General features: G+C 52.8%; 1 protein-coding gene across 1 annotated transcript; it reads left to right on the forward strand.

Moving 5' to 3' along the window:
* The first annotated feature begins 257 nt into the window (after positions 1-257).
* On the forward strand, positions 258-19,148 carry P3H1 (prolyl 3-hydroxylase 1). Its single transcript, XM_081223899.1, has 15 exons — positions 258-776; positions 5,484-5,636; positions 6,970-7,159; positions 7,373-7,504; positions 8,349-8,488; positions 12,746-12,835; positions 13,141-13,193; positions 13,374-13,495; positions 15,185-15,312; positions 15,479-15,574; positions 16,012-16,162; positions 17,284-17,401; positions 17,782-17,857; positions 18,122-18,262; positions 18,676-19,148. Exons 1-15 carry the CDS (start codon positions 312-314, stop codon positions 18,829-18,831), a joined length of 2,211 nt encoding a protein of 736 aa, XP_081080025.1. The 5' UTR covers positions 258-311; the 3' UTR covers positions 18,832-19,148.
* The last annotated feature ends 6,465 nt before the right edge of the window (positions 19,149-25,613 follow it).

The raw sequence follows: 25,613 nt of genomic DNA on the forward strand, positions 1-25,613 counted from the left end.
AGCATGCGCAAAAAGGCCCATGGGCGGAGCTTCCGTGTTCCCTGGCCATTGGGCGTCGGAGCTGCCCGGAGCTCGGAGGCGTGGCTGCGGCTGATGCTCCTGGTTCCGCTGAGGGGCGGGGTCCAGGCTGGGGGAAGGCCAAAGAGGCGGTGCAGCCTCCTGGGCGTGTGCTGCCGGGCTTAGGAGGCGGGGCTTCACTCGGGGCGGGGCTTCACTCCGGGGCGGGGATTCCCGGGGGTGGGACTTGGGCCTCCCGGGCCTCCCTGGCCTCCCTGGCCGGTGACCAGCGGTCCCGTTAGGTCTGAGCGGCCATGGCGGCGCGCTCGTTGAGGCTGCTGACCACATTGCTGGTGGTCGCCACCGCTGCCTGCCGGGCCGAGGCGGAGTCCGAGGCGGAATGGGACATGACGGCGCCTGATCTGCTCTTCGCGGAGGGGACCGCGGCCTATGCTCGCGGTGACTGGGCCGGGGTGGTTCTGAGCATGGAGCGGGCGTTGCGTTCGCGGGCCGCCCTGCGCGCCCTTCGCCTGCGCTGCCGCACCCGGTGTGCCGCCGACCTCCCATGGGAGCTGGACCCGGACTCGCCCCCCAGCCTGGCGCAGGCCTCGGGCGCCGCCGCCCTGCACGACCTACGCTTCTTCGGGGGCTTGCTGCGCCGCGCCGCTTGCCTGCGCCGCTGTCTCGGGCCGTCGGCCACCCACTCGCTCAGCGAGGAGCTGGAATTAGAGTTCAGCAAGCGGAGCCCCTACAACTACCTACAGGTCGCCTACTTCAAGGTGCAGATCTGCCTGGGCCCCGGGGCGGCCGGGGTCCTTCTGGGTGTGGTTGGCCCGGGGGAACCTGGGGGGCCAAGGAAGTGCTCGCGGAGAGGGAAAGTGGCGTCTTGGCCAGGGAGCTCTTCCCGGATCCAGGGAGAGCAGAGACCCTGCCGGGAGACCAGCCTCGCCTGTTCGCATAGGCAGATGGTTACCCCAAAGATCCAGCCGGGGTTAAGGCACAGACCAAGCAAAACTTGGTCTTGTGTTCCCCGAGAGGCCTCTTAGAGGGAACTACAGCGGCAGCTTGGGTCTCTGATCCTAATTTTGTTGTAAGTTACCGAGTGAGAAGCTAAGACCTTTCTATAGTATCTTCCTTCCGGTTCGCTTTTCAGTGATGCTTTTCCTGCTGCCCGAGTGCAGCAGCTTTCTTTCAGGACATGAGGTTGCCACGTCGCCAGTAGAGGCTGTCTGGCCCCTCCCTGTAAGGGACCCTCTGGCTGGTCGGTCAGGTTTCCAAAGAAAATGAGTACTTTTAGGAATTCCAGAGTGCCTTAAGTCCAAGCGTATACATAGATTTGGAGTGCTTCTGATTTATGATAATGAGAGCCAACACATACTTTCAGGCACTATTAAGTACTTTGCGTTTATTAATTCATTTGCCCAGATCCTGGCAATATCCTGTAAAGTAAGTGCTGTTATTAGCCCATTTTGTTGGGGAAAAAAGGAAGAAGGAGGGACTTCCCTGGTGGTGCAGTGGTTAAGAATCTGCCTGCCAATGCAGGGGACATGGGTTCATTTCCTGGTCCGGGAAGATCCCACATGCCGCGGAGCAACTAAGCCCGTGCACCACAACTACTGAGCCTGCATGCCACAACTACTGAAGCCCGCGCGCCTAGAGCCCGTGCTCCACAACAAGAGAAGCCACTGCAATGAGAAGCCTGCGCACTGCAACGAACAGTAGCCCCCGCTAGCTGCAACTAGAGAAAGCCCGTGGGCAGCAATGAAGACCCAACGCAGCCAAAAATTAATTAATTAATTAATTATTATTATTTTTTTTTTTTAAAGGAAGAAGGAGCTGTGCCGGGTATCTGTTATATCCATAGTTTAACAGACCTTCAATTCAACCTAAAGAGAGACTTAGAAAATCTTGGGGACCTCAAATTTCCACCTTTCCACAAGCATTATGCTTACACAGTTCTGGTCCATTCCTCCTAGTTTCCCAGAAGAGTGCTGGACTTGAAACCAAAATAACTGGGCTATGTCTTTGGTCATGTCACTTAACAGCACTTTTTAAAATTCTTTGACATTTATTGAATACTTACTACAACCCAGTTCTTGTACAGGTAATTAAAATGCTTGACTTTATATTTTTTTGTGTTACCTTGCTTTGCTGTTAAGAGTCACTTTAGTAGTAAGGGCTACTGAAAGGGTATGTACATCCAGCTGTGGGAACACAAAGGAGGAGGAATCTAGCTTTGTGTCAGAGAAGTTAGACTTGAAAGAAGAGGTGACATTTGAAGCTGATCTCAAATATTGTTAGAGGAGAGGAAGGATGACCATTCACAATAGAGTGGGGCCAGACTGGGAAGAGAATTCTGCAGGCTTCAAGGAGCCATCATCAGAACTGGGCTGTAGAATGCTAATTCTGGAAGCCATGTGACGTAGGCCTTGGGAGAAGGAGAAAGTGGTGGCAGGGTGAACCATTAGGAGATGACTTCAGTTGTCCACATAAGAGAAAGAAATGAGGTGCATCGTGCTTAGAGGGTAAAGAAGGGCTGGGGGTGGGGTGAGGGGTGTGGAGATGGAGAACAGAGAACGGCGAGAGCAGTGGTGAAAGATATGGGAGAGAGAATCAATCCATAAAAGGGACAGACTTGAGAGAATTTCTAATTTTATAATTAAGGCAGCTGAGGTACAGAGATGGGGATTGTTGACCGTGGGTCACCTAGCTGTTTGGGGGCCACAGCCAGGGCTGACTTCTTGTTTAGTGTGCATTTACTAGTACTGATGATCAGAAAAGAAAAAATATTTTTCTTAGCATATTGCTAATGTGCTAGGATTTACATTTATTGAGCTAACATTTATTTATTATTTTTTTTAAAAGGGAACGCTATTTATTTTTTTATTTTTTTGGCTGTGTTGGGTCTTCGTTTCTGTACGAGGGCTTTCTCTAGTTGGGGCGAGCAGGGACCACTCTTCATCGCGGTGCGCGGGCCTCTCACTGTTGTGGCCTCTCTTGTTGCAGAGCACAAGCTCCAGGTGTGCAGGCTCAGTAGTTGTGGCTCACGGGCCTAGTTGCTCCGTGACATGTGGGATCTTCCCAGACCAGGGCTCGAACCCGTGTCCCCTGCATTGGCAGGCAGATTCTCAACCACTGCACCACCAGGGAAGCCCGAGCTAACATTTATTAAGCACTTAATATGTGCCCAGAACCGTGTGTTAGAAGCTGGATATATATCATCTCAGTTAACTTTCCCAGCAATCCTGTAAGGTAGTGAGTACTATCTCCAGATAACCGATTAGAGAACTGAGTTTAGAGAGTAAACTTTAACTTGCCTAAAGCTCCAACAAGTGAATAATTAAACCTACCTTTGTCACCAGTCTGACACCACAACCCATGTAATTAATCATTAGATCCTCAGTGATTTTTTTTTTCAGGTAAAAATCATGTTTTCCTTTTAATTGACACCGTTTCCTCTCTCGGGTGCTACTTTGGTAATGATTAGGTCCCCACCTCTCAAGAACATTGCATCTGAACAGGCTGAGACAGAGCCAGTGTGAACACAGACCCCAAACCGGGGCTTTTGGAATAACAAGAACAGAAAACAACAGCCTTTCTCTTCACTTACAAAGGGAGTCACTCAGAGGGTCCAAAGCTCTGTTTCCCAAATGTAGAAAACCTGGAGCTCAATGCAAACTGGAAACCAAAATATATCAGAAATGAAGCATAGTGCTTCATCAAATACTCAAGGGCTGATCATCTTGCCCCTTCTACAAGGAACGGCCCCACTCCAGCACTTTTAAAGGAAGATGTTTTGTTTCTATTTCACTTTCCAACTGGGTATAAAATCTACTAAAAGGGATACAATGAATCAGAATAAATCAGCTCGCTCACAAGAGACACTCTCAGATAATGATTTTTGGTTGCTGAGATTATTCAGCATGTTATTTCAAAGTGGCAAAACTCAGGACAATCTGAGAAGAGAATTCAGAAGTGGCAGCTACATTCACTGTTAGGTTCATGTGAGATACACATACATACAACCCATTTTTCAGTGTATATGTCAAGGGGCCAAGACCCCTGATCAGCACAATACGTTATTTTGTACATTACACGCACAGAACAACAGAGGGAGAGACACTTCCTTGGAGAGGTTCATACGCTCTGAAGGAGGCTGGAGCCCAGCGCCCCAGGCCTTCTTAGCTGGACCCCTTCCGTTCTTTGGTCGCAGCGACCTCAGAAGCAGCCGATTCCTCTAATCGATCTGCTGGCTTCTCCTCCTCATCCTCCTCCTGGGGATAGAGGTACGGGTACTTCTGCATGCACTCCTGCATGGCCTGGAACTGGTCTACACAGTCCGACCCCTTGACATCCTCTGTGCTGCAGTGGAAGCAGGAAAAGGCCGCCTTGAACTGTTCCCCACACGGGCCGCTGGCCGTGCCCCCAAGGCACGGGCAGTTCCAGCTGAGGTCTCCGTTGGGCAGGATCCGTCAATGCTCCTCTTACGGGTCATTGGGGTTGTCGGCCACCAGCTCCGCGTTGCTTGGAGTTTCATGGTCTTCTTTGGTCACAAATATGATTCGATCCTTCACTTCCTGCCGGCAGTAGGCCACATTGCAGCCCAGCACTCCGACCTCACGGCGATTGTGGCGGCGGCCTCACGCCGTGACCCCTCCGCTGCCAGGCAGGCGGCTTGGAGACCCGCGTGGACCCACCTAGTGATTTATTTTGGATTCTGCACATGAAGCTGTATAATTTTGATATGCTGGAGTCCATTGCTATGGGCATGATTGTGACCTGTAGCACATTTCCCCCCCTCAGATTTCTGTATAGCCACTTGTTTTAACCTCATGAGCCCTGGGCTTTGAAAAGTCAGAAGATGCCATGTCTGGATTTTGTATAGGATCTTAAGGCTTTTCAGCCACCCACCCTTTCCCTGAATGTGTCAAAAACACGTACGCAGGGAGAAAAAAAAATATATATATATATACACATTATATATATATATATATTTATATTTATATTTATTTAATTATTTATTATTTTCCCCCTAGGCAACTTCTTGGGCATGGGCTAATTGTTAACTGCTGTTTCTCCCCTACCCCTTAATCCTTGACTCCTTAGACTTTCTTCAGCTTAGTTGCCACATCTGAATCTCGAGAGTATATTATTTAGGCAGTCAGTCTTCCATAGCATTCCCCCTACAATACCACCTTTGTTTTAGAATAGAATGTTTACACTTCTGAAGCATTGCCTCCTGTAATTTGAGGAATCCCTAATGCTGATTTGGGAAATAGCTGAAAACCTGCCCAGGGCCCCCGTGCTTCTAATCTCTGGTATGTAGTTCCTGCAATAGGTGTGTTTTCTGGGCTTGGCAGGGGCTGAGGCACACTGAGTGGAAGGCTCAGGAAGGCGGGGATTTCCTGTTTACTGTGAACTGCACATTTGGACACAAACCATCAAGGTTTGGATGTGACAACCATGTTCTTGTTCTTCACCCTTAGATAAACAAGTTGGAGAAAGCCGTAGCAGCAGCTCATACATTCTTCGTGGGCAATCCTGAGCACATGGAGATGCGCCAGAACCTGGACTATTACCAAACCATGTCTGGGGTGAAGGAAGCCGACTTCAAGGATCTTGAGGCCAAACCCCATATGGTGAAAACAAAAAACAAACAAAAAATGCTATCGCTCTTTCTTTTTATTGTAGTGACATTCACTAGGGTTGCTTTCTGATTACAGAAGTAATGTATGTTCATTGTACAACATTAGAAAAATGCAAATACGTAAAAAACAGAAAGTAATCATCTATAATAGTGCCACCTTCAGAAAACCAGTAGTTGATATTTTGGCCTATTTTTTAAGTCTTCAGTATTTCTAATTTTTAAACCTAATTTGGCATCATATTGTGTATGTATTTTTCATCATCCCTTTTGAACTAACATATGATGCTGATGCGTCTTTTCTCATGTCTTCAAATTTTCTTTGAAAACACAATTTTTAGTGGCTGCAAGACAATCCGTCTTATGCACACATCGTATTCATTTACTTGTCAAATTTTTTTGGTCACGTAGGTTTTTGCTTTTCACTACAGTGAGTGGTACAGTATTCCTCAATGTTCTTATTCTATTTATTTAGCAGGAAAAGTCTGTGTCCCATAAGAGGTATTGTCTATGATGACATAGCATTCTTTAAAAATATTTATTTATTTGGCTGTGCCGGGTCTTAGTTGTGGCCTGTGGGGAATCTTCGTTGCAGCACACGGGATCTTTAGTTGCCACAGGTGGGATCTAGTTCCCTGACCAGGGATTGAACCTGGGCCCCCTGCATTGGGAGCACAGAGCCTTAGCCACTGGACCACCAGGGAAGTCCCGATATAGCATTTTCATAAAGGGCATATGTTGTAGTTTAGAAATAGGCATATTAGAAACAACATCAAAATGACTTTTAAAAGTAAACTGTGTACATCTAGTACATTATACAACTCTACACAGTTTGGGTTTTTTTCTTTTTTTTTCTTTTTTAGTGATTCTGTGACAAATGAAAATGGTTATTGTCCGCAAGAAGGGAGCCATGTCCCACAGAGAGCAGAAGCAAAGTCTGTAATCAGCTGCAGCAGCCCAAATCAGTCCCTACTGCTAGAAAGATTGCTTTCATCACCTCAAACCACATTCTGATAGCTAAGAGTTAATTTTTTTTATTAAATTTTTATTTTGAAAACTTTCAGCCCTACAAAAAAAGTGCAAGAAAATGACAGTGAATTCCCATATATCTTTCAAGTAGATTGAGTTAAATGTTTTCAAATTTCAAAAGAAAGTCAGATGTAAAGACTAAGTAAAGACCGTTTCCAGCAGGCTTTCTTTGTGTAGCAGCCACCCTTTCCATCCGTAAGCTGAGAGGGCTATGGGGATGCCCGTGGAGGTGGCCGTGGGCAAGGAGGGAGGGCTCTCCACAGTCTGCCCTGCATCTGAGTACCCCTTCCTCCCAGTAGCACGAGTTTCGGCTGGGAGTGCGCCTCTACTCTGAGGAGCAGCTGCAGGAAGCCGTGCCCCACCTGGAGGCCGCGCTGCGGGAGTACTTCGTGGCAGACGAGGAGTGCCGTGCCCTCTGTGAAGGGCCCTATGACTACGACGGCTACAACTACCTGGAGTACAACGCTGACCTCTTCCAGGCCATCACAGGTGCGGGCCCCAAACCCAGCCCTCGGCCAGGCCTCTGGGTTCTGAGGGCAACAACGTGATTCTGCAGACACAGCATCTTCAGCCTCATTCCTGAATCTCTTAAATCTGGGAATCTGACTGAAAATTGCTTCCACTTGAATTTGTTCATCTTAAGCAGCATTTGAATCCTGGAAATTGACCTTATGGTTCTTCCCTCTCCTCTATTCCTTTCAGACCATTACGTCCAGGTCCTCAGCTGTAAGCAGAACTGTGTCACGGAGCTTGCTTCCCACCCAAGTCGAGAGAAGCCCTTTGAAGACTTCCTCCCATCGCATTATAATTATCTGCAGTTTGCCTACTATAACAGTAAGGCCTCCCTTCTCTTTCTCAGCTGCTTTTCACTAAGCCAAAAGCAAGGAAGGCAGGGATTATGGCCACTGTGCTTCTTCAGGCTGTTTGGTTTCTCTCTTCGGCTCTGGCAGGCACCATGCCAGGTGATCCCTGAATACCTTGTTACAAGCCACCTTCCAAGAAGCAGTACCAGCAGCCTGAAAAACTGGGGGAGGGAGACTCTAGGACCTCACCCTCTGGTCCCCTCTATAACATTTATAATCTCATTTTGCACCTGAGTTAAGTTATAGTAAAGGCAAGGGTGTGCTTCCATTTAAACCAGCTCACAGGGCATTTCCCCGCCCTTCTCCCTCATGTAGCACTGATGCTCTGGGGTGGGGTGCGGGGGCTGTCAATATCCAGAAAAGCAACAAGTCAGCGGGTCTTTACTGAGTCCCCACTGTGTGCTAAGCATTACAGCATATTCAAGAATATACACTTTTATGGTTGAGGAGACCAACACATATCAACAAGAACTCTGCCAAAGAGACAATCTGCTATTGTAATCTTCCTTTCTCTTCTGAAAATCCATAGGGAAAAAGAGGTAGGAAGACGGGAATATTCCTGAAATTGGTCTAATGATTGGGAATATTAGGGCCAATGTTTGAATGACTTGCAGACACGGAGCACCTTAAAAATCAATCGTATATTCTATAATTTATTCTGTAATTTCTCCTGCCAAATCAGGCAGTCGTGTTATGTAGCTGGTGCCACCTTGCCATGTCATCATTGCCTTGAGCTGTACTGTGACTGAACACTAGGCGGTTCGTGGTACCCAGGATTCGATGCTTTCTTCTCAGCCATTTTTTCCCCTTTGCAGTTGCGAATTACACACAGGCCATTGAATGTGCCAAGACCTTTCTCCTCTTCTTCCCCAATGATGAGGTGATGAGCCAGAATCTGGCCTACTACACAGCCATGCTTGGAGAAGAACAAGCCAGATCCATCGGCCCCCGTGAGGTGAGAGACTTGCATTACTTTGGGCGGCTGCCGGCTGAACCCAGACCAGAAAGCAGAGAGTGGGGTAGAGGAGAAGGAGCCGGGGCTGCTCGGGCAGTGAGGGGAGGGGGGGCAGGTTGCCTGGGTGGGTGTGAGTGCACAGAAAGCGAAGAATAAGCCAGAACCTCAATTAGCACAATCTGGGCCCAGAAGTCTGTTCTCCGAGTCAGCAGGGAAAAGCAGAACTGCAAAGCAGCCATGTTCTTTCCCTTTTTCAGCACCTCCACTTTGAGACTTGACTTGGCCAAGATTTATCACTTTCTCCTTCCTGCTACATTTTTTTTCACTCACCTCTTTTCTGCCTCCGTTTTCTTCCCCGCCCCCGCTCCTTTCTGCCATTGTTCTATCTCTCCCTATTTCAGCATTATACCCATCTCACTGCAAAACAAGGAAAAAAATCTATGTAATAGAAAGACTAAAACGAAAGGCACTGAAGTGGAAGCAGGCCCACACCTGCACTGCCGGGGGGACTGCACTTTGTGCTTGTTCATTTAACACTGGCTATTTCTGGAATTATGGGTGATTTTTGTGTTTTGCTCCTTTATATTTTCTAAATCCCCTGCAGTGAATGGGTATCATTTTTGTATTAAAAACATGAAAAGTTCTCTGTTTTTAACTTAATGAAGTTCAATACTGCGAACCTCGATATTTGTACATATGCCTTGCACAGGCCCTAGATCCTCTCCTTCTTGAGCCCAGAACAATGAGGTGGATTTGAAGTCACTAATCTGGACTCAAGTCCTGGCTCCTCCACTTACTAGCCATGTGATTTTTGACACATCATGTGGAATCTTAGTCATGCTGCACTGCCCTTCTGAGTCTCATTTTCTCCTTCTGTAAAATAGGATTATGGTTCCTGCTCTGTCTTCAACACAGGACGAGTGTGAGGGTCAAATGAGATAGTGAGCCGACAGATGCTGTACAAAGTGTTGTGTGGACAGGTAGCATCACAGGGGTCTTGCTGATGGTACACAAGTAGCAGGTGGCGGGTTTTCTTACCTCGAACTTCAGCCACCTCCTGAGAGGGGGTGGCTTGTCACTGTGGCCCTCAATCACTTGTGTCCGGCTGGCCTCTCCAAAACCCAATCTTACAGTCTGTAAAAATAGCTGTAACTTTGGATCAGTTTTTCCTTTTGTCAAAGAAAGAAAAAGAGATAGATAGCTAGAGTTACTCTAGAGGCCCCTCAGTTGTGTATGCAACAAGTCTATCGGACACATGTAGGGGGTGAGAAAGCAGGCACACCCCTGGGCTGTTGGTAGGGCTGCAAACCGTACTGTTCATTTACCCAGCGATCTGACTGCCAGGGATTCACCCTCGGCTGTACTACACAAGAGTGCAAAGGTAAATGTGCACAGATGTGCATCAGAAGTCCGCCGCTAAAAGCAAAAAACTGGAAACAAGCTCAATGCTATCAATTTGGGGAACTGGTTAAATAAAATTGGCACGTCCATTCAATGACGTACAAGATAACCATCATGTTGCTTGAGTAGATTCCTACGCACCAATATGAAATTGTCTCCATGATGTAATTTTAGGTAAAGAAAAAGAAGACATAGAACTGTAGTGGTATTCTATTTACGTTTTTTGGTAATACATATATACTTTTAAGTTTTTTAACTTTCTGCACAGATTGGTAAGAAACTGTCCATCGGGATTAACGCCCCCACCCCCAGGCCTGGGCCTGTGGGTTGGGGCTGGGCCGGGGAGGACTGAACATTTCTATTTATGTCTATCGATACTCCGGGGGTTTCTTTTAGCTACACTTGTACGACTTTCATGTCTTCTTGAATGCCATCGAAAACCGCCTTGCAAAGGTGTACAATCCAAGATTTGTAAAATGCTGCGGTGAATATCATAGTAGAGGGGTCAGCGAGCTAGAGTGGGAGCACGGAGGAAAAGTAAGCAACGGGCAGGTCCGGGAAGGCTTCACAAGAGGCAGCGGTGTTGACAGTTGGTTTTAAAAGCCTTCAGTAGGTGAACGAGTCAGAGAAGGCCCTTTTAGATGGAGAACAGCATATGCAAACCACCTGGACAACAGTCCCATGTGAATGGAAGATGGTGCTGGGGAGTTGCAGGCAATGAGGCCCGGGAGGGTCAGATTTTTGACGGGTCTTGAGTGCCTCTCCAGGACCTTGGACCCTACTGTGTGAGGCAGGCAGTGGTGAGCCCTCAAAGGGTTTGAAGCAGCCTGACGAGATGTGATGGGGCAGGGCTCAGAATGGGAGGTGCCGGAGGGGAGAGGTGGTACTGGCGGTGAGGCAGGGGGTTCATGCCTCCCTCCTCTCCGTGTCTAATCAGGCACCACATTCCCAGCCTGGGAGACACGTGCACGGCGCTGGCCGCGGGGCACATGGGTGGCAGGATTCCGCCCTCACAGCCTCCTGCCCTGCCCGCACTCCAGCCCAGGGTGGCTCATTTTTCCTCTGTTCACTGGGAGAAGCAGGTAGATGATACGGCAGTAACAGACCTCCCATTCTGGTTGTGTGGCGCTTACTGTGGAAAATAAGCCCCCTTCAAATGTGCATGGCATTTTATAGTTTTCAAAATTTTTTCATAGCTTTTCTTTCGTTTGATTCTCATAACAACCCAGTGAGGTGGAGTCATCAACCTACCCTGAAGTTAAAAACCAAGGCTCTTCCTTCTTGGATCCGCAATCCTGAGAGTCTCTAATAACCCTCCTCTTGCCACCCCCTCCCATATGGAGACTGGTTACCTTGTCGCTGTCCTCTTGGGCCACTAGATGGTGACCGTCTGGATTTGAGATGGCGCCTCTCCTAGTCTCTTTGCTTGGTTAAGACCCCTCCCCCTGACCCTTTATAGTCATATTAGTGAGTCTGGGGCAGAAAGGGAAAATAAGTGGTCAGTCTACCGTTTCTAACTAGAACTGCCCTTCTGGAAAGAAGGTAACTAACATCTGTTGAGCCCTGTCCCAGGCCAAGCACTGAGCTAGGTGGTTTATACCCATCATCGCATTTAAATCATCACAGGCACCCTGTGAGGTGGGCACTGTTCTTGCCATTTTCTAGATGAGGACATTTAGGCTCCAGGAAATGAGTTAACTTGCACAGTAGCCTGTGGCTGCCCATGGTGACCAGAATCTCTGTTTCCCTGCTTCATTCCAGCGCCGGCACAGTTCTGACACATAGCTGATACTCAGTAAATCAGTGTTGAATGAGTAAGTGGTAGAAGTGGGACTTGCTCCCCGGCAGGCTCATAGAGCAGTTGGAGAGGGTTAAAGGAGATGACACATACCTACCTTGGTGTCCAGTACTAGGTGAGGGAGGCCAGTTATTTAAACTCCTTAGGAGAAAATTTCCATCTTCCTCTTGGGTAAATATAAGAGGTGATATAGGCCTCACTGACGCCCTTAAAGTTTTCCTTATTGCCCTCATCTTTTCTTTCAACTGATGATGTCTTCTTTTTCTTTTCCTTCCTTCTTCTGCTGCTGGGAGACTAGCAGGGCACCTAGGGAAAGATGTGACCCCAGAAGGTACTTAGTTTCCCTGCCCTGGGTCATCCCTGCCACTGAGCACGTGTGGGAATGGCCGGATGCTGGACCTAGCTGCTCCTGCACTGGCCCAACTCCCGGGAGGGATACCATCCACTCCAAGTCTGAGGGGAGGCAGGTGGCATAGGAAAAAGCACGTGGGCTTTAGGATTGGAGAGACCCAGGCTTGGATGTAAGTCCCTGCTCTACCATCTCCTATAGTGTCACCTCAAACAAGTTGCATATCCCCTCTGTACCTGTGTCTTCGTCTGTAAAATAAGGATAATCTTATCAACCTCCAAGGTGGCTGTAAAGATTAAATGAATAACGCAGGAGTCACCTAGCACCTAGGTTTTTCTTCCCCTGCGTGTTGAACTCCTGCAGAAGTCAAGAAGGAATAATTTTCCTTCCTTAAAGAGTATTTCCTGGGGGTCTTCAGGTTTTCTGTCTCAGAGATTAACGGCAGGGGAAGGAAGGGGGGCTGTTTCCCCATAAGGGAAGCCTGGCCGTGCCACCCTCAGAGGGGCTGCTTGTGTCAGGCAAGAGGAACCCTTGAGCACAGACGTGAGACTTTTGTCCCAAACGGGGGGACGGACACACTAGTGATAGTGGGAGAGGAAGCCTTGGGTCGCACGGGGGGCAGCAGTGTGGCACGCAGGGGCGGGGAGTGCGGGCTAGAGTCAGCGGCAGGGCTGAGTGCCAGGGCGTCCCTCCCACTGCGTTTTTTCAGAGTGCCCAGGAGTACCACCAGCGAAGCCTGCTGGAGAAAGAGCTGCTCTTCTTCGCTTATGACGTTTTTGGAATTCCCTTTGTTGACCCGGTGAGCCAGGGTGCAGGGAGCCAGAGTGGGGCGGGGATGCAAGGGATGGGCTGAGCTGTACACCGTGTGCCTCTGGGGAGAGGGCCGTTAGGGGGTTGAGCCAAACAGGAGATCTGCGTGGACGAGAGACGGGGAATTCTGGGCAGCCAGGTACAGGTGACTCAGTTCCAGAGACCTCGCACTTTATCTCCTGAAAGGAGGCCGGTGAGAAGGTGGATTCCCTGTAGGCCCTAGTGTGTGCATCGAGACCTGGAAGATTCAGCAGGTCACCCGACACTGTTCATTTTTTCCTGCTCTGCTTCTAGGATTCATGGACTCCAGAAGAGGTGATTCCCAAGAGACTGCAAGAGAAACAGAAGTGAGGGCCTTGAAGAAACTGCATGATTGGATCGGTGTGATGAAGCACTTGAGGCTTCCTGAGCCCAGGCAGAGGCAGATGTGAACTCCTGGCAAGGGGTGGGCAGGTCCAGTCTGGGAAGCTGGGGTGGGAGCCTGGGCTGGCCCTGGAATACAGCCCTCAGACTGGCTGTGCTCACAGGTCAGAACGGGAAACAGCCGCCCGCATCTCCCAGGAGATCGGAAACCTTATGAAGGAGATTGAGACCCTCGTGGAAGAGAAGACCAAGGACTCGCTGGACGTGAACAGGCTGACCCGGGAAGGTGAGAGGACGAGCATGGGGCCACCTCGGCTGTCATGGAGGCAGCAAGGCTGGTGGTCCCCATGTTAGCTGGGCAGCTCCCCTTAGAGAGCAGCCTCAGGATCCGAGCTGGCACGGGTCAGGGCTCACCCCCGCCGTGGCCCTTCTTCCCTCACCCACGGGGCTTCCACCTGCAAAGGGCACTGAGAATTGGCCTTTGGTTAAGAAGTAAGACTCCTGAGTCACAGTGACACTAGTTTAGTTCGCTTCAGTAAGTATTTATAGGAGAAAACTTGTCCTCTCTCCTTACCCCAAAACTGTTTTCTCCCAGCTGCCATCATTTGTCCTGTTACCAAGCCTCAAAATCTTCAGGTCTCCTTTGGTCTCCCCTTGCAATCCTCCAATCCTCTGGGTGGGTGGGGGGGGGGGCCTGCCAATTAGGACTCTGCTCTCTTTCTCTCTCCCCAACCCTTTTCCTGTCCCATGGCCTCAGGCGTGCATCAGGCCCGCAGCCCCTCCTCTCTGCACTCGTCTTTTCTCCTCCAATCTGTCCTTGCCCCTTCCCACCTGGGGGCTCGACCAGTCTTCCAAACACAGGGATTCTGATGCCGTCCTCCCTGCCTGCCCCTTTAACCGTATGTTCTACCATTCCCCATTTATACCTTCTCTTCGTCCTTGGGCCTCTCTCTGCTCACAAGTCTTTGTTCAGGCCTATGCCTCCTCCTATACACTTCCCATCATCTCTCCCCGTGAGGCGTCTCAGATCCACCCTACAGAGCCTTTCTTAAACTCCAGGCCAGTTGGGATCCCCGCCCCCATTTCTGTTGAACTTCCAGGGCACTTTGTACTTTCACAAGGTCTGCCTTGTGTCAGTCATTTGTGTAATTGTTGGAACAGGTGCTGTCTTCAGGTGTTAATCCCTTGCCTTTTCTAGCACAGTGCTTGGCACACACCGAGTCCTCAGTAAATAATAGATGGAGTCTAATTGGGTCTCTGGTATGTCCCCAGCACAGAGAGACACCAGGAGAAATAGAAGAGAGAAAGGCTGGCCTTTACTCTACAGTTGCTTCAATTAACAAGTGCTTAATTTAATGAGATTAGCCTGTTAAAGAATTTGTCCAGCATTCCTTTGTTTTCAGAGAGCTTTCACCCTGTTATTTCTCTTGATTCTCATAGTTGCCTGGGAAGTGGGTTGGGCAGATTGTAAGATCCTCATTTTAAATAGATGATGATATGATGGTAGCTAAACTTTTAAGCATTTACCACGTGCCAAGTATCATGCTAAACTTTTAAGTTGTCTTATTGTTCTTTACATCAAACTTAGGAGGTAGATGCTGTTTTACAGATGAGATAAGGCTCAGGGAGGTTAAGTAACTTGCCAAGGTCACACAGCTAGTACGTGGAGGATCCAGGAGTCAAACTCAGTTCTTTCTGGTCCTGAACTCATGTTTTAGGAATGTCTTTATGATGTTTCCTCAACAATGCATGAAAGACCAGGACCCAACAGCTGTGGACCAGGACTTGGATCTCCTGCCCTTCAGCTCTAAGTTCCATCCTCTGGACCACCCTACCTTTGGAAGCGACCAAACGGGAGGTTTCTCTGGTAAACAGGAAACACCTGGAATTTCTCTTCCTTACAGCAAGGCAAGATCTGATGGAGAGTGTCTGGACAGAACTGCTGCTGGATTTAGCCGCTGTTATTGCTTTGCAGGTGGCCCCCTGCTTTATGACGGTATCAGACTCACCATGACCTCCAGAGTCTTGAACGGTTCCCAGCGGGTGGTGATGGATGGTGTAATCTCTGACGATGAGTGCCGGGAGCTGCAGAGACTGACCAATGTGAGGGAACCCGGTGACCATGCCATCTCCCTAAGGGCCCAGCCTCCCCCGACTAGGTGCCTCTTAGGTGCTGAACGATTGCCTGCCCCTTGCTGCGGGCAGTCAACCACCTCTTCTTGGGCCCGCGGCTGCCTGGCTAACTCCACCTGTTTTTGGGGCCTCGTAGGCAGCAGCAACTTTGGGAGATGGCTACCGGGGTCAGACCTCTCCACACACTCCCAGCGAAAAGTTCTATGGCGTCACTGTCTTCAAGGCCCTCAAGGTAGGGTCAGTACTCTGTTCTAGAGTGTGGAGAAGGGGGAGGGGGGCGCGCAGGCTCTGGGGAGGAGTTGGAGATGGTGGTAGGAAAGGTAAAAGTGTCTGCCTGTCAGCGTTCCAGCCGCCACGGAGGCAGGATAAACCATGCTGGGTGAGCTTGACTTTTGAACCATGGCTATTAGTGTAATACCAATGAGGCAAGCAAGCAAGACTGATACCCCAAGCTTGAGAGCGCTTTCTGGAGAACCGCTGTACTTCTGAGCAGGCTACTCATAAAGAGAAGTGTGAAGGCGAGGGGAGGGGGCGATGGCAGAGAGTCGTGTACGGGAAGCAGAGGGACTGGTCCTTGGCGGGCACGAGGAGCGGGGCCTGGCGCCCCTGTGGTCTCTGTTGGCCCGCAGAGGAGCATGCAGCGTAGCTGACCACTGGTCTCCTCGGCAGCTGGGACAGGAAGGGAAGGTTCCTCTGCAGAGCGCTCACCTGTACTACAACGTGACGGACAAGGTGCGGCGTGTCATGGCGTCCTACTTCCGCCTGGACAGCCCCCTCTACTTCTCCTACTCCCACCTGGTGTGCCGCACCGCCATCGAAGGTGGGCCTCCCTCAACCCCCGTGCAGCACACACCACCCACCCAGGCACCAGCTGGATGTGGAGGACACGGAGGAGAGCAGGATATGGTCCCTTTCATCCTGCTGGGGAACCAGCGTAAACCAGTGCGAGGAGTGCAGCAGAGAAAGTTCGAGTCAGTCTCCCCGGGGAGTCGGGAGGGCTTCCCAGAGGAGGTGATGAGAGCTGTGCAGGATGAATAGGAGTTGTGGAGTAGACGGGGCAGCGGGAGGACGTTGGAGCCAGAGGGAGCAGCACAAGCAGGAGTGGAGGCATCGAGCAGCTGGCAGCTGGGGGTGCTAAGAAAGTGGCCGTTTCTGGAGCGTGAGGTCAAGGGGGGACGGGGGGCAGCCACGTAAGGCTGGTGAGGTCCTCAGAAGCCAAATTACGGAGCTCTGCATTCAAGAGTATTTTGCATTCTGTAAGTCAGTGGTTCTCAACGCTGGTATTGGGCATACAGGTGTCCTTAGGTGAATCGTGATCTGCGTTGCAAGTTCTCTGTCACTAATTGTTAAATATCAAATTTCTGAGAGAACTACTTATTTTACAAGTTAGGGCAGGCTGGAGGTTGTTCATCGTTCTCTCTCCCTCTGTCACGTTCCCTTTTGCGTTCCCTAGGAGGGGTGAGGCACGGCCAGTGTCCAGGAACCACGCGTGACCCACGGCCGGGTCTGTCATGCCAGAGCCTTCAGCGGCCCCTGGTGCCGATATGACACTGATGGGCAGCAGAGATTAGAGGACTTTACTCTCCCTCAGAAAGTTTGGAATTCTATCAGAATCTGGGCACACCCAAGGAATGTGCCAGACTCGCAACTGTGTGTGTCCCGTCCTCCAAGTGGGGGCCCTGGGGCCTGGGCAGCGGGAAGCCAGGAAGCCAGGAAGAGTCGGCAGGCAGTGAAGGGCTGGGTGAGGCCTTGTTTTTACTCACCGAGGTTAAGGGTTTAAGGTTAGGCTTGCTGCTATGTGTCTAAAGACTTGGAGAGCGTGGATCCAACCAGAGGAAGGGAAGCTGGTCGGCAGTGACCCCCCTGCCCTCGCATGCCAGCAGGAGAGCTGCAGTGTCCCCTGAGGTGACCCAGTGCTAACGTGTATCTCCATGGCCGCAGAGGCGCAGGCCGAGAGGAAGGACGGTAGCCATCCCGTCCACGTGGACAACTGCATCCTGAACGCCGAGGCCCTCGTGTGCATCAAGGAGCCCCCCGCCTACACCTTCCGGGACTACAGGTGCCAGCTCTGCTCTGAGGCCCCCAGGGCCCTGTGCCCTGCCTCTCCCCCAACACATGCATGTTTGGGACCAGCTCCTCCCAGCGTCCAGGACCCTCTGGATTGGGAGTCAGATAATACAGGAATCATGACAGTGCAGTGTGAGAGTAGGACAGGGGAAGGTAGACTTGGTACAGAAGCACCCCAGGGAAGGGCGTGGTGGATTCTCAGGGGTGAGGGTAGGGAGGCGGGAAGGTCAGGAGTCGTGTTCGTGAGGCTTCAGAGAAGGCCCCCCCTCCTACTGCTGGTTGGGAGCACTTGGAGATAAAGGCACTGGAGCCGTGGGTGTCTGAGGGGCGGGAAGAGGAAGTCGGTGTCGAGGTGCTCTCTGCCTTTCCCAGTGCCATTCTTTACCTGAACGCAGACTTCGACGGAGGAAACTTTTATTTCACTGAACTAGATGCCAAGACCGTGACGGTGAGTGCGCCCTTGTCCCCATCCCTGGGAGGGGCGACAAAACCTCAAGGTGCAGGGGGCAGAATGGCCAGCTGGTCTTCCTGGTGGCCAGCACTCCCCTCCCCAAACCAGGGGGCTTCTGACTAGTCACCTGTTCTCTTTACCTCTGGTCTTTGGGAAGCCAGGCAGAGGAGCCATCCCCTCCTGGACCTGAATGACCCCATGTATCTTCTGAAGGCAGGTTATGGTCTCTGTCCTGTGTACCCCCCTTGTCATCCCCTTTAGGCAGAGGTGCAGCCCCAGTGCGGAAGGGCCGTGGGATTCTCTTCGGGCACAGAAAACCCACATGGAGTGAAGGCTGTCACCAGAGGGCAGCGCTGTGCCATCGCCCTGTGGTTCACTTTGGACGCCCGACACAGCGAGCGGGTGAGAGCAGTTGGGCTGCTGTGACCTGTCCCTGGCAGGGCCCTTGTTCTGCTTCCACCTTCCCCAGTCCCGTTGCCGATGCTTAGACATGAAAGAAGCACTGGGCTTGGGAGTCCAGAGAGACTCCTAGCTTCGGCACTGTGTCACCGTGGTCCCCCGCCCTTCTTCCTTCCTTGGGAATGGGGCTCCAGGTGGGGGGCAGTGGGGACAATATGGGGAGTGATCCTGGGTCTTGGTCCCTCGCTGGGTACCACTTCTGCTGCCTCTGCCCAAAGAGTAGGACCTGCTGGGATTAGGATGAGCTCGGAGGCCACTGGAGAAGAGCCTTCTTGTTCTCCAGGAAGTAGCACCTGAGAGATGGTGAGTGCCTGGTCCAGAGGCCTCTCTGAAGAGTCAGGGGTTTGTCCTTGCAGGACAGGGTGCAGGCGGATGACCTGGTGAAGATGCTCTTTAGCCCACAAGAGACGGACCTCCCCCATGAGCAGCCCCAAGAAGCCCAGGAGGGGCCCCCCACGCCCGCACAGGGGTCTGTCTCCAGCAGTGAGTCAGGTCACAAGGAGGAGCTCTGACAGCTCACATGTGGACGGTGACCAGACCCCCGTGGGGAACTCCGTCCCGCGCCCTGGGCTGGCCAGCCTCGGGTGAGGGGCGGTGGGGAACTTAGGTCTGCCCCCCAGCTGAGGGGACTCTGCTCCTAGCCGTCCACATGGTGCTACCGCTCTTGGAGCGGACATAGCAGGACGGCCCTCTCCCCCGGGCCTGACCAAGGGCTCAGGACGCAGGCCCAGAGCCACTCCGGGGGCCTGCACGGGCAGCCACGTGACAGCAATACAGTATTTAAGTGCCTGTGTAGACCACCAAAGAATAAATGATTCGTGGTTTTTTACTCGGTGGTTGGTTCAGAGTGGAAATACGCCCATCGGTCCCAGAGGTCTCACTTGATAAAAATTGCTCTGGGCAGGATGCAGTGGCAGGCGTGGCGTGAAGAGGCCTAGCTCTGTACCCGGCTCGGCCACTTCCTGTGCAGTCTCAGGCCAGACCCTTAACCTCAGGGACCTCAGGGTTGTCATATGTATAACGGGGACCATAATCGCTGCTCTGCCCACCTCTGGGCAGTTGTGGGGCCCACACGCAACGCCAACGTGCCAGCATTTTGTCAACTGGAGCGCTCTGGGTGGATGGCAGGGATTATTACTAATCCTTCTCTGGAAGCTAGCAGCGGTCAGCAGTGCTCTGGCATGTTGCCCCCGTGTTGGCCACATGCATCCTGCTCTGATGTCTGGCCTCAGGGTCCTCACACCTCAGGGCCTCCGTGTGCAGGACAACACACACCTCTAGGAGACAGAGTAAGAGCAGACCTGGAGATTCAGCTCCTCGGGCCACAAGCCCATCTCCCTCCTGGGCTTGAGATGCAGTGGGGTCGTGAGTTGGGAACCTGCACCCTGAGAGCCCATTTATTCAATCGACCAGCATTTATTTATTGAGCACCAGCTAAGTGCTGGTGCTGGGAATATGGTGTCAAACCAAACAAGTCCCAGCCCTCATAGAGCTTCTATTTTAGTAAGGGAGACAGACAGGTAACAAAAACATAAATGTGTGTGTGTGTGTAATCCTTTGAGGTAGAAAAGAAGGCAGATCAGGCCCTGAGGAGAAGGCAACAGCAAGGAGGCTGACGTGCTGACACAGAGCAGCCAGTGAGGTCAGGGTCCCTGGGGCCTGGTCGGCCACTGAGAGCACCTGGACTTTGACCCAGTGGGACAGGAGCCCTTGGAGGGTTTTGAGCAGGGGCGTGAGAGCACCTGACTTACATTTGAAAGGCCTCAGTGAAGAATGGATGTGGAGAATGGGCTACAAGGGCAAGAACGGAGACAAGGAGAGCAGAACGGAGGCTGCTGCAAAGACCCTGGGTGGAGATAGAGGTTGTGGATCAGGTGTTGCCAGCGAAGGCAGCGAAAAGGTCAGGTTCTGGATCTCGTTAAAGCAGAGCTGACAGGAGTTGCTGATCAGTTGGATGGTATGAGGAGGAGCAACAAGGATTCAGCCTGGGAAATTCCCCGTCGGTCCAGTGGTTGGGACTCCGTGCTTCCACTGCAGGGGGCACAGGTTCGATCCCTTCTTGGGGAACTAAGATCCTACATGCCAAGGGGCACGGCCAAAAATAAAAATTAAAAAAAAAAAAAAGGATTCAGCCTAAGCAGTTGGGGAAGTGGAGCCGCCCTTTACCATGACGGGGCAGACTGCAGGTGAGATGGTTACGGGGCGTGGAAAGCAGGAGTCTGGTTTTGCATGTGTTATGCTCAAGTTCGAGGAGCCTGTGAGACAAAAGGTTTCTGAGTCCAGGGAGAGGTGGAGGTAGGAGCCAGAACTTTGGGGGTCCCCACCAGCATTTGGGGGGTGTTCAGAGCCAGGAGACTAAGGTCAGTGTAGACAGAGGAAGAGTCAGAAGACTGGGCCGGGCTGCAGGCAACTGGGGCTCTGGAGGCAGTGGGGTCCAACAGAGGACACGAGGACCAGCCGTGAGCAGGGGAACCAAGAGGCCTCGTCCTGGAAGCCGATGAGAGTGTTTCAGGAAGGAGGGGGTGAGCAGCGGTGTCTAATGCTGCTGAGAGGTTGAGCAAGATAAGAACTGAGAACCCTCTTTTGGATTTGGTGACATGGGGATCAGGGAGAACTTTGGCAAGAGATGTTCTGGTCGACGAAAGACTGGAGTGAGTTCAAGTGAGAAGGGGAGGAGAATGAGTGGTGCTGGTGGGTATAGACAGCTCTTCTCAGGAGTTTGGCTCTCCGTGGGGGGCAGGGTGAGCTGGAGGGAGATGTGAAGGAACGGTGGTTTTTTAAGCTGGGAGACAGTATGCTCATGGGAACGATCCCACAGGGACAGTCACCATTCCTTTAGTCTTTGGTGATCCCGTGTGCTGTTTGGATGACCCACTCGCCGTATGGGGAGAGGACCACGTTAATGGAAAGAGCACGAGCTTCACCACGTGCTGAGCTGGGCAAGACTCACTTCCACCACTTCCAGTTGTGTGACCTCTGAGTGTGTTTCGTCACCAGTAACATGAGATTACAGTCCTTTCCTCCCACGATGGCTGAGAGTGTCAATGAGGGAATACTCAGAGAGAGCCTGGCACAATGCTTAGCACACAGGAGATACTCAACATTACAGAGAACTCCATCAGCCTGATTCTGGTCTTCCAGAAGTTTCCACATCAAGGCAGGTGACCTTCACAGTTTCAAAGTATGCTAAACACAGAGAGACAGCAGACTATCTCAGTTTAGCTCATGAAAGGCCAAATGTTTTCAAGGGCAACCGAACTGGGATAAGTGAATATAATTATGGTGGGTGAGTCCTCCCAGCAGCAGGAGGTGATGGCGGGGTCCGGGCTGAGATGCTGTGATTGCTTGGCCCGTTTGTAAAACACAGGCATGAGCAGGTCAGCCCTGGGGAAGTCTGCTTGAGGTGAAGGGAGAGCAGCCAATGGGAGCATTAGAGGGGACAGGAGGCAACTCAGCAAACTCGAGGGAGATGTGGACGTGGAAGACGTCCATCTCTGGCACCCCAGGCAGCTGGCAGAGCTCTCAGCAGGGGTGCCAAAGAGAGCCAGTGCTCAGGGTTGTTTGGGGAAGAGAAGAGGGCACTACCGGACAGCCACGTGTGCTGCAGAGATGCCCTCACCCTGGGTTAGGCATGGGACACAAAAATGAGGCCAGTGGTAGGGCTGGGAGATGCTTTCAGTCCTCAAGAAGGAGGCAAACGAACAACGTACCAAGTGCTGTGAAAGGAAATACGCAAAGAGCATTACAGATCCCAGATCAGAGCACCTGACCCTGCCAGGGCAGGCAGGGCACTGGGGTGACCACACTGCTGGCTGCACTGCTTTCTAGCTGTGCCACCTGGACAAGTCCTCTCCATTCCGAGCCTGGGATTCCACGGGAAAGTCAGACTCAGAGTTGGGGGCAGTTTGACCAGCACCACCTCCTGAGCCTCCAACGTTTCAGGTGGTGGCTGCAGAGAATGTGCTGGACGGCAACCAACGGAGTCGGGCCCTCCTGACTGGCAGTGGGAAAGGACCAGGGAGGGGGCTCCAGGGTTTCACTGGGAGGGAGACAGAAACAGTTCATCCTCACACGCATCAGTCAGTGGTCAGCACAGATCTATCTACAAAGCACCCGCCCTGCCAGGCACTGCCAGGCAGGAAGGGGCAGCGGGTCATCAGCCACCAGCAGTCGCCCGCACCCAGGGTGAGGGCACAAGGGGGAGACTGCCCAGGAGGCAGTCTTTTTGGAACGGAGCTTTCATTAGCCACATTTCTTCAGGCATATTATGTTTTCCAAAAGCACTTCTCACCCATCTTGATTCTTGTGAACTCCCTCATGACCCAGACAGATGAATGCTATTATCCCTATTTTTCAGTTTGGGAACCAGGGCCAGAGAAGCTAAGGGACTTGCCTAGCATCACACAGCTTTTCAGTGGCAGAGGTAAAGCTAGAACCCCAAGCTTCTCATAATGTAAGTGAAAGCACCTTTTAAACAGTGAAGCGTGACACCCCAGGGCGGTTTCTAGTTAGCTCTTAACGGAGGCTGGGGTGGGTCCTGAGCCTTCCTGCTCTCCCCGCATGCCTGGGAGTCGCTGGACTGCAGGGGGACACTGGGGTGGTAGGAGCCCTGATGGAGAAGCTGCACAGGGTTAGGGAACTCTACTCCAGGAGTGGGATCTGAATTCCAAAGGGCTTTGGAACATTGGTGAGGGAAGGCCATCAGGGCAGGAGGGGATGTTTTGGTAGAATAGACTCAAGACCTCAAATAACAGAAGGGATAAACAGAAGAGCTTCTGTATAACAGATTCACTTTGCTGTACACCTGAAACTAACACAACATTGTAAATCAACTACACTCCAATAAAATTTTTGTTTGTTTGTTTTAAAGAGAAGCACTTCCGAGGGAGATGTGAGCCTCATTCTGGACCATAAAGTGGCTCGGGTCCTCGGTGTGGGGGAGGGCTCTGGGGGTGCCCAGGGTGGAGGAGTGAGCAGGCCCTGGGGCAGCTGTGTGACCCTAAGAGGCTAGCTTCCCCTCTTTGGCTCTCAGCTCCTCATTTGTCAACGGAGGGGCTTGCAGTCCCTGGTCTCCAGGGCTGTGTGGCTCTGACACTGTTTCTGTGTGGCCTTGAAGATCCCGAGGCTCAGAGACCTGACTCAGGTGCTCCTCAGGACCGGAATGACCCCTGTATCCTCACAGAGAGAGCCCTGCGGAAGGCTGGGAGAGGGACACCCGGCCTCCGGGAATCACTGCGCTGCGCGGTCGCCCCATGCGCGCACCTCATACTCCCTCAGACGTTGGGCCGCTCCCTCGTGACTCCTCGAAGCCCACGTCCCCTTTAGAGGTGGGACGAGACTCCACAGCCAGCTCAGCCTCGCCCCTCCAGCGCTCCTGAGAAAGGCGGGGTGTGGGGTGGACAGATCAGATAGGAAAGCCCCCCAGCCCCTGGCTTCCTAGCTTGGGGTAGGTCACCTCTCTGACCTTGGCTCCTTATCCGTGAAGGGACGTCCATCGTGAGGGGGCTGCCTTGAGGATTAGACGGTTAAACGCGTAGAAATGGAGCTCCCTGCGGCCCCGGAGAGTCTCCACTCTGGGCTCCGGCTGTGTGTGCTCTGCTCATCCCCATCGCACAGTCTCTCACCGTCCGTGGTAGAGGAATCGGAATTCGGGACTGGCTTCTGTACCACGGATCCAGGCCCCGCTAGCTTTGGGGGACGCGCAGGCCGCCCCAGGAAGCAGGTCTGCGTGTGCACACATCCACGTGGCTCGGGCCTCCCCAGCACGGAGGGCCGGGGTGAAGGGGGTGGGGAGGGAAGGGGAGCAGTGTCGGGAACCGCAGGCCCGCCCAGCAGAGCCCACCGCCCCCTCGAGGGCAGGCCCCTCCCCCAGCTGGCCGCCGCGGGGCCGCGGGCCATACCAGGGCCCACGCGCGGGCGGGCGCACAGGGCAGCATTGTCTGCAGCGCCGGGCACCCTCTCGTTTGCATAGCCACGTGAAGAATGCGAGGGAGGGAGCGGGCGGGGCTGTCCCTGCGGAGGGGGTCTGGGTCTGGGGTGCAAGGAGGCCAGGGTCTGCGGCGGGACCCTGCCTTCCCCCAGTGCAGTCCGGCAAAGGGTGCGTGGGCTGCTGGGGTTGGAGGGGACGCCGGGGGGCTGGCGGGAGCGGGGTTGTGACATTCCCCTGTACCCACGCCTGGCGAGCCGAACTGAACGTGAGGGGATTGCTAATGAGGTCGAGGAGAGTTAAACATTCCCCTGCTGCAGGGGGCTGAGCTGGGACGGGAGAGAGGAGGGGAGGTGGGGCGCTCGGAGGGGGCAGCCTGAACCCCGGGAATGTGCAGAGGCCACTGCCCCCCCCACACCAGGCTGTTTGGAGCTGGGGGCTCAGGGGCCTGTGCCTCAGGCCCCAGCAGGAGCTGCTAAGCCAGCCAGCAAGGGGATTAAAGGGGCTGAACAGTCTGCCTTCCTTCAGGCTGATCCCAGAAGGTCGGTGCTGTCTCCCACCTCCCTGCCAGGCTCCTTGCTGGCTGGTGGCCAGCCCTGTCCCAGCCTTCATGGGGTCCCTCTTCTGCCCGCCTCAGATCTCAAACAGATCCCACACTGAGTCTCCCTCCGCTGTTTTTGATACACATGGGCCCCAGGTACCAAGGACCCCCACTCCCCAACACCCCTCCCCAACCCAGTCTCTCCGTAGCTGACCTCAGAACCCGCTCCAAAAAGTTCTCCCCAGTGTCTAACCCTAGTCTTACCTCCTGCAAATTGGAGTTCCATTTTCTTTCTGTCCTGCAGTCAGAGGACAGAAAACCCCAAGGGTCACATCAGCAGTACAAGGGCAAAGTCCATCACCTCAGTGCTGGTGTTTGGGACAGGAATTAGGAGAATTTTAGGGCACCCTTATCAGGCTCCTAAAGGGGTTTCCCTAGGGGAAAGGCCCTGAGGGCCAGCCGGGGGTCACTCCTCCCAGCCCCTCCCTTCTCCATCCCTGGGGAGGGGCACCACCTTGGCCACGCCCCATGCCCCACCCCCCGGGGGCTGGGCAGGAGCTTTGCTGGGGACCTTGCCCTGGCTTAGGGGGCGGCTGTGGGCGGGCCCCTGGCCTTTCCAGCTCGGGCCTCCCCCAGCATTCTAGAGCCTGAAGCCACTGCCTTTGCTGCTGCCACTGCAGGGCTGTCACCTCTCCTTCTCAGCCTCTGACCACCTGCCGCACCCCACCCCCAACCCAGCTGCTCCTGTCACCTGGCCATGACCTCGGCCCCCCCAGGGACCCTGGCCCAGCCCTGAGCCCTGGAACCCCCATCCCCTCCCCTGGGCC

This window comes from Mesoplodon bidens (genome assembly GCF_964165515.1).
Source record: "Mesoplodon bidens genome assembly, chromosome: 2".
NCBI lineage: Eukaryota > Metazoa > Chordata > Mammalia > Artiodactyla > Ziphiidae > Mesoplodon > Mesoplodon bidens.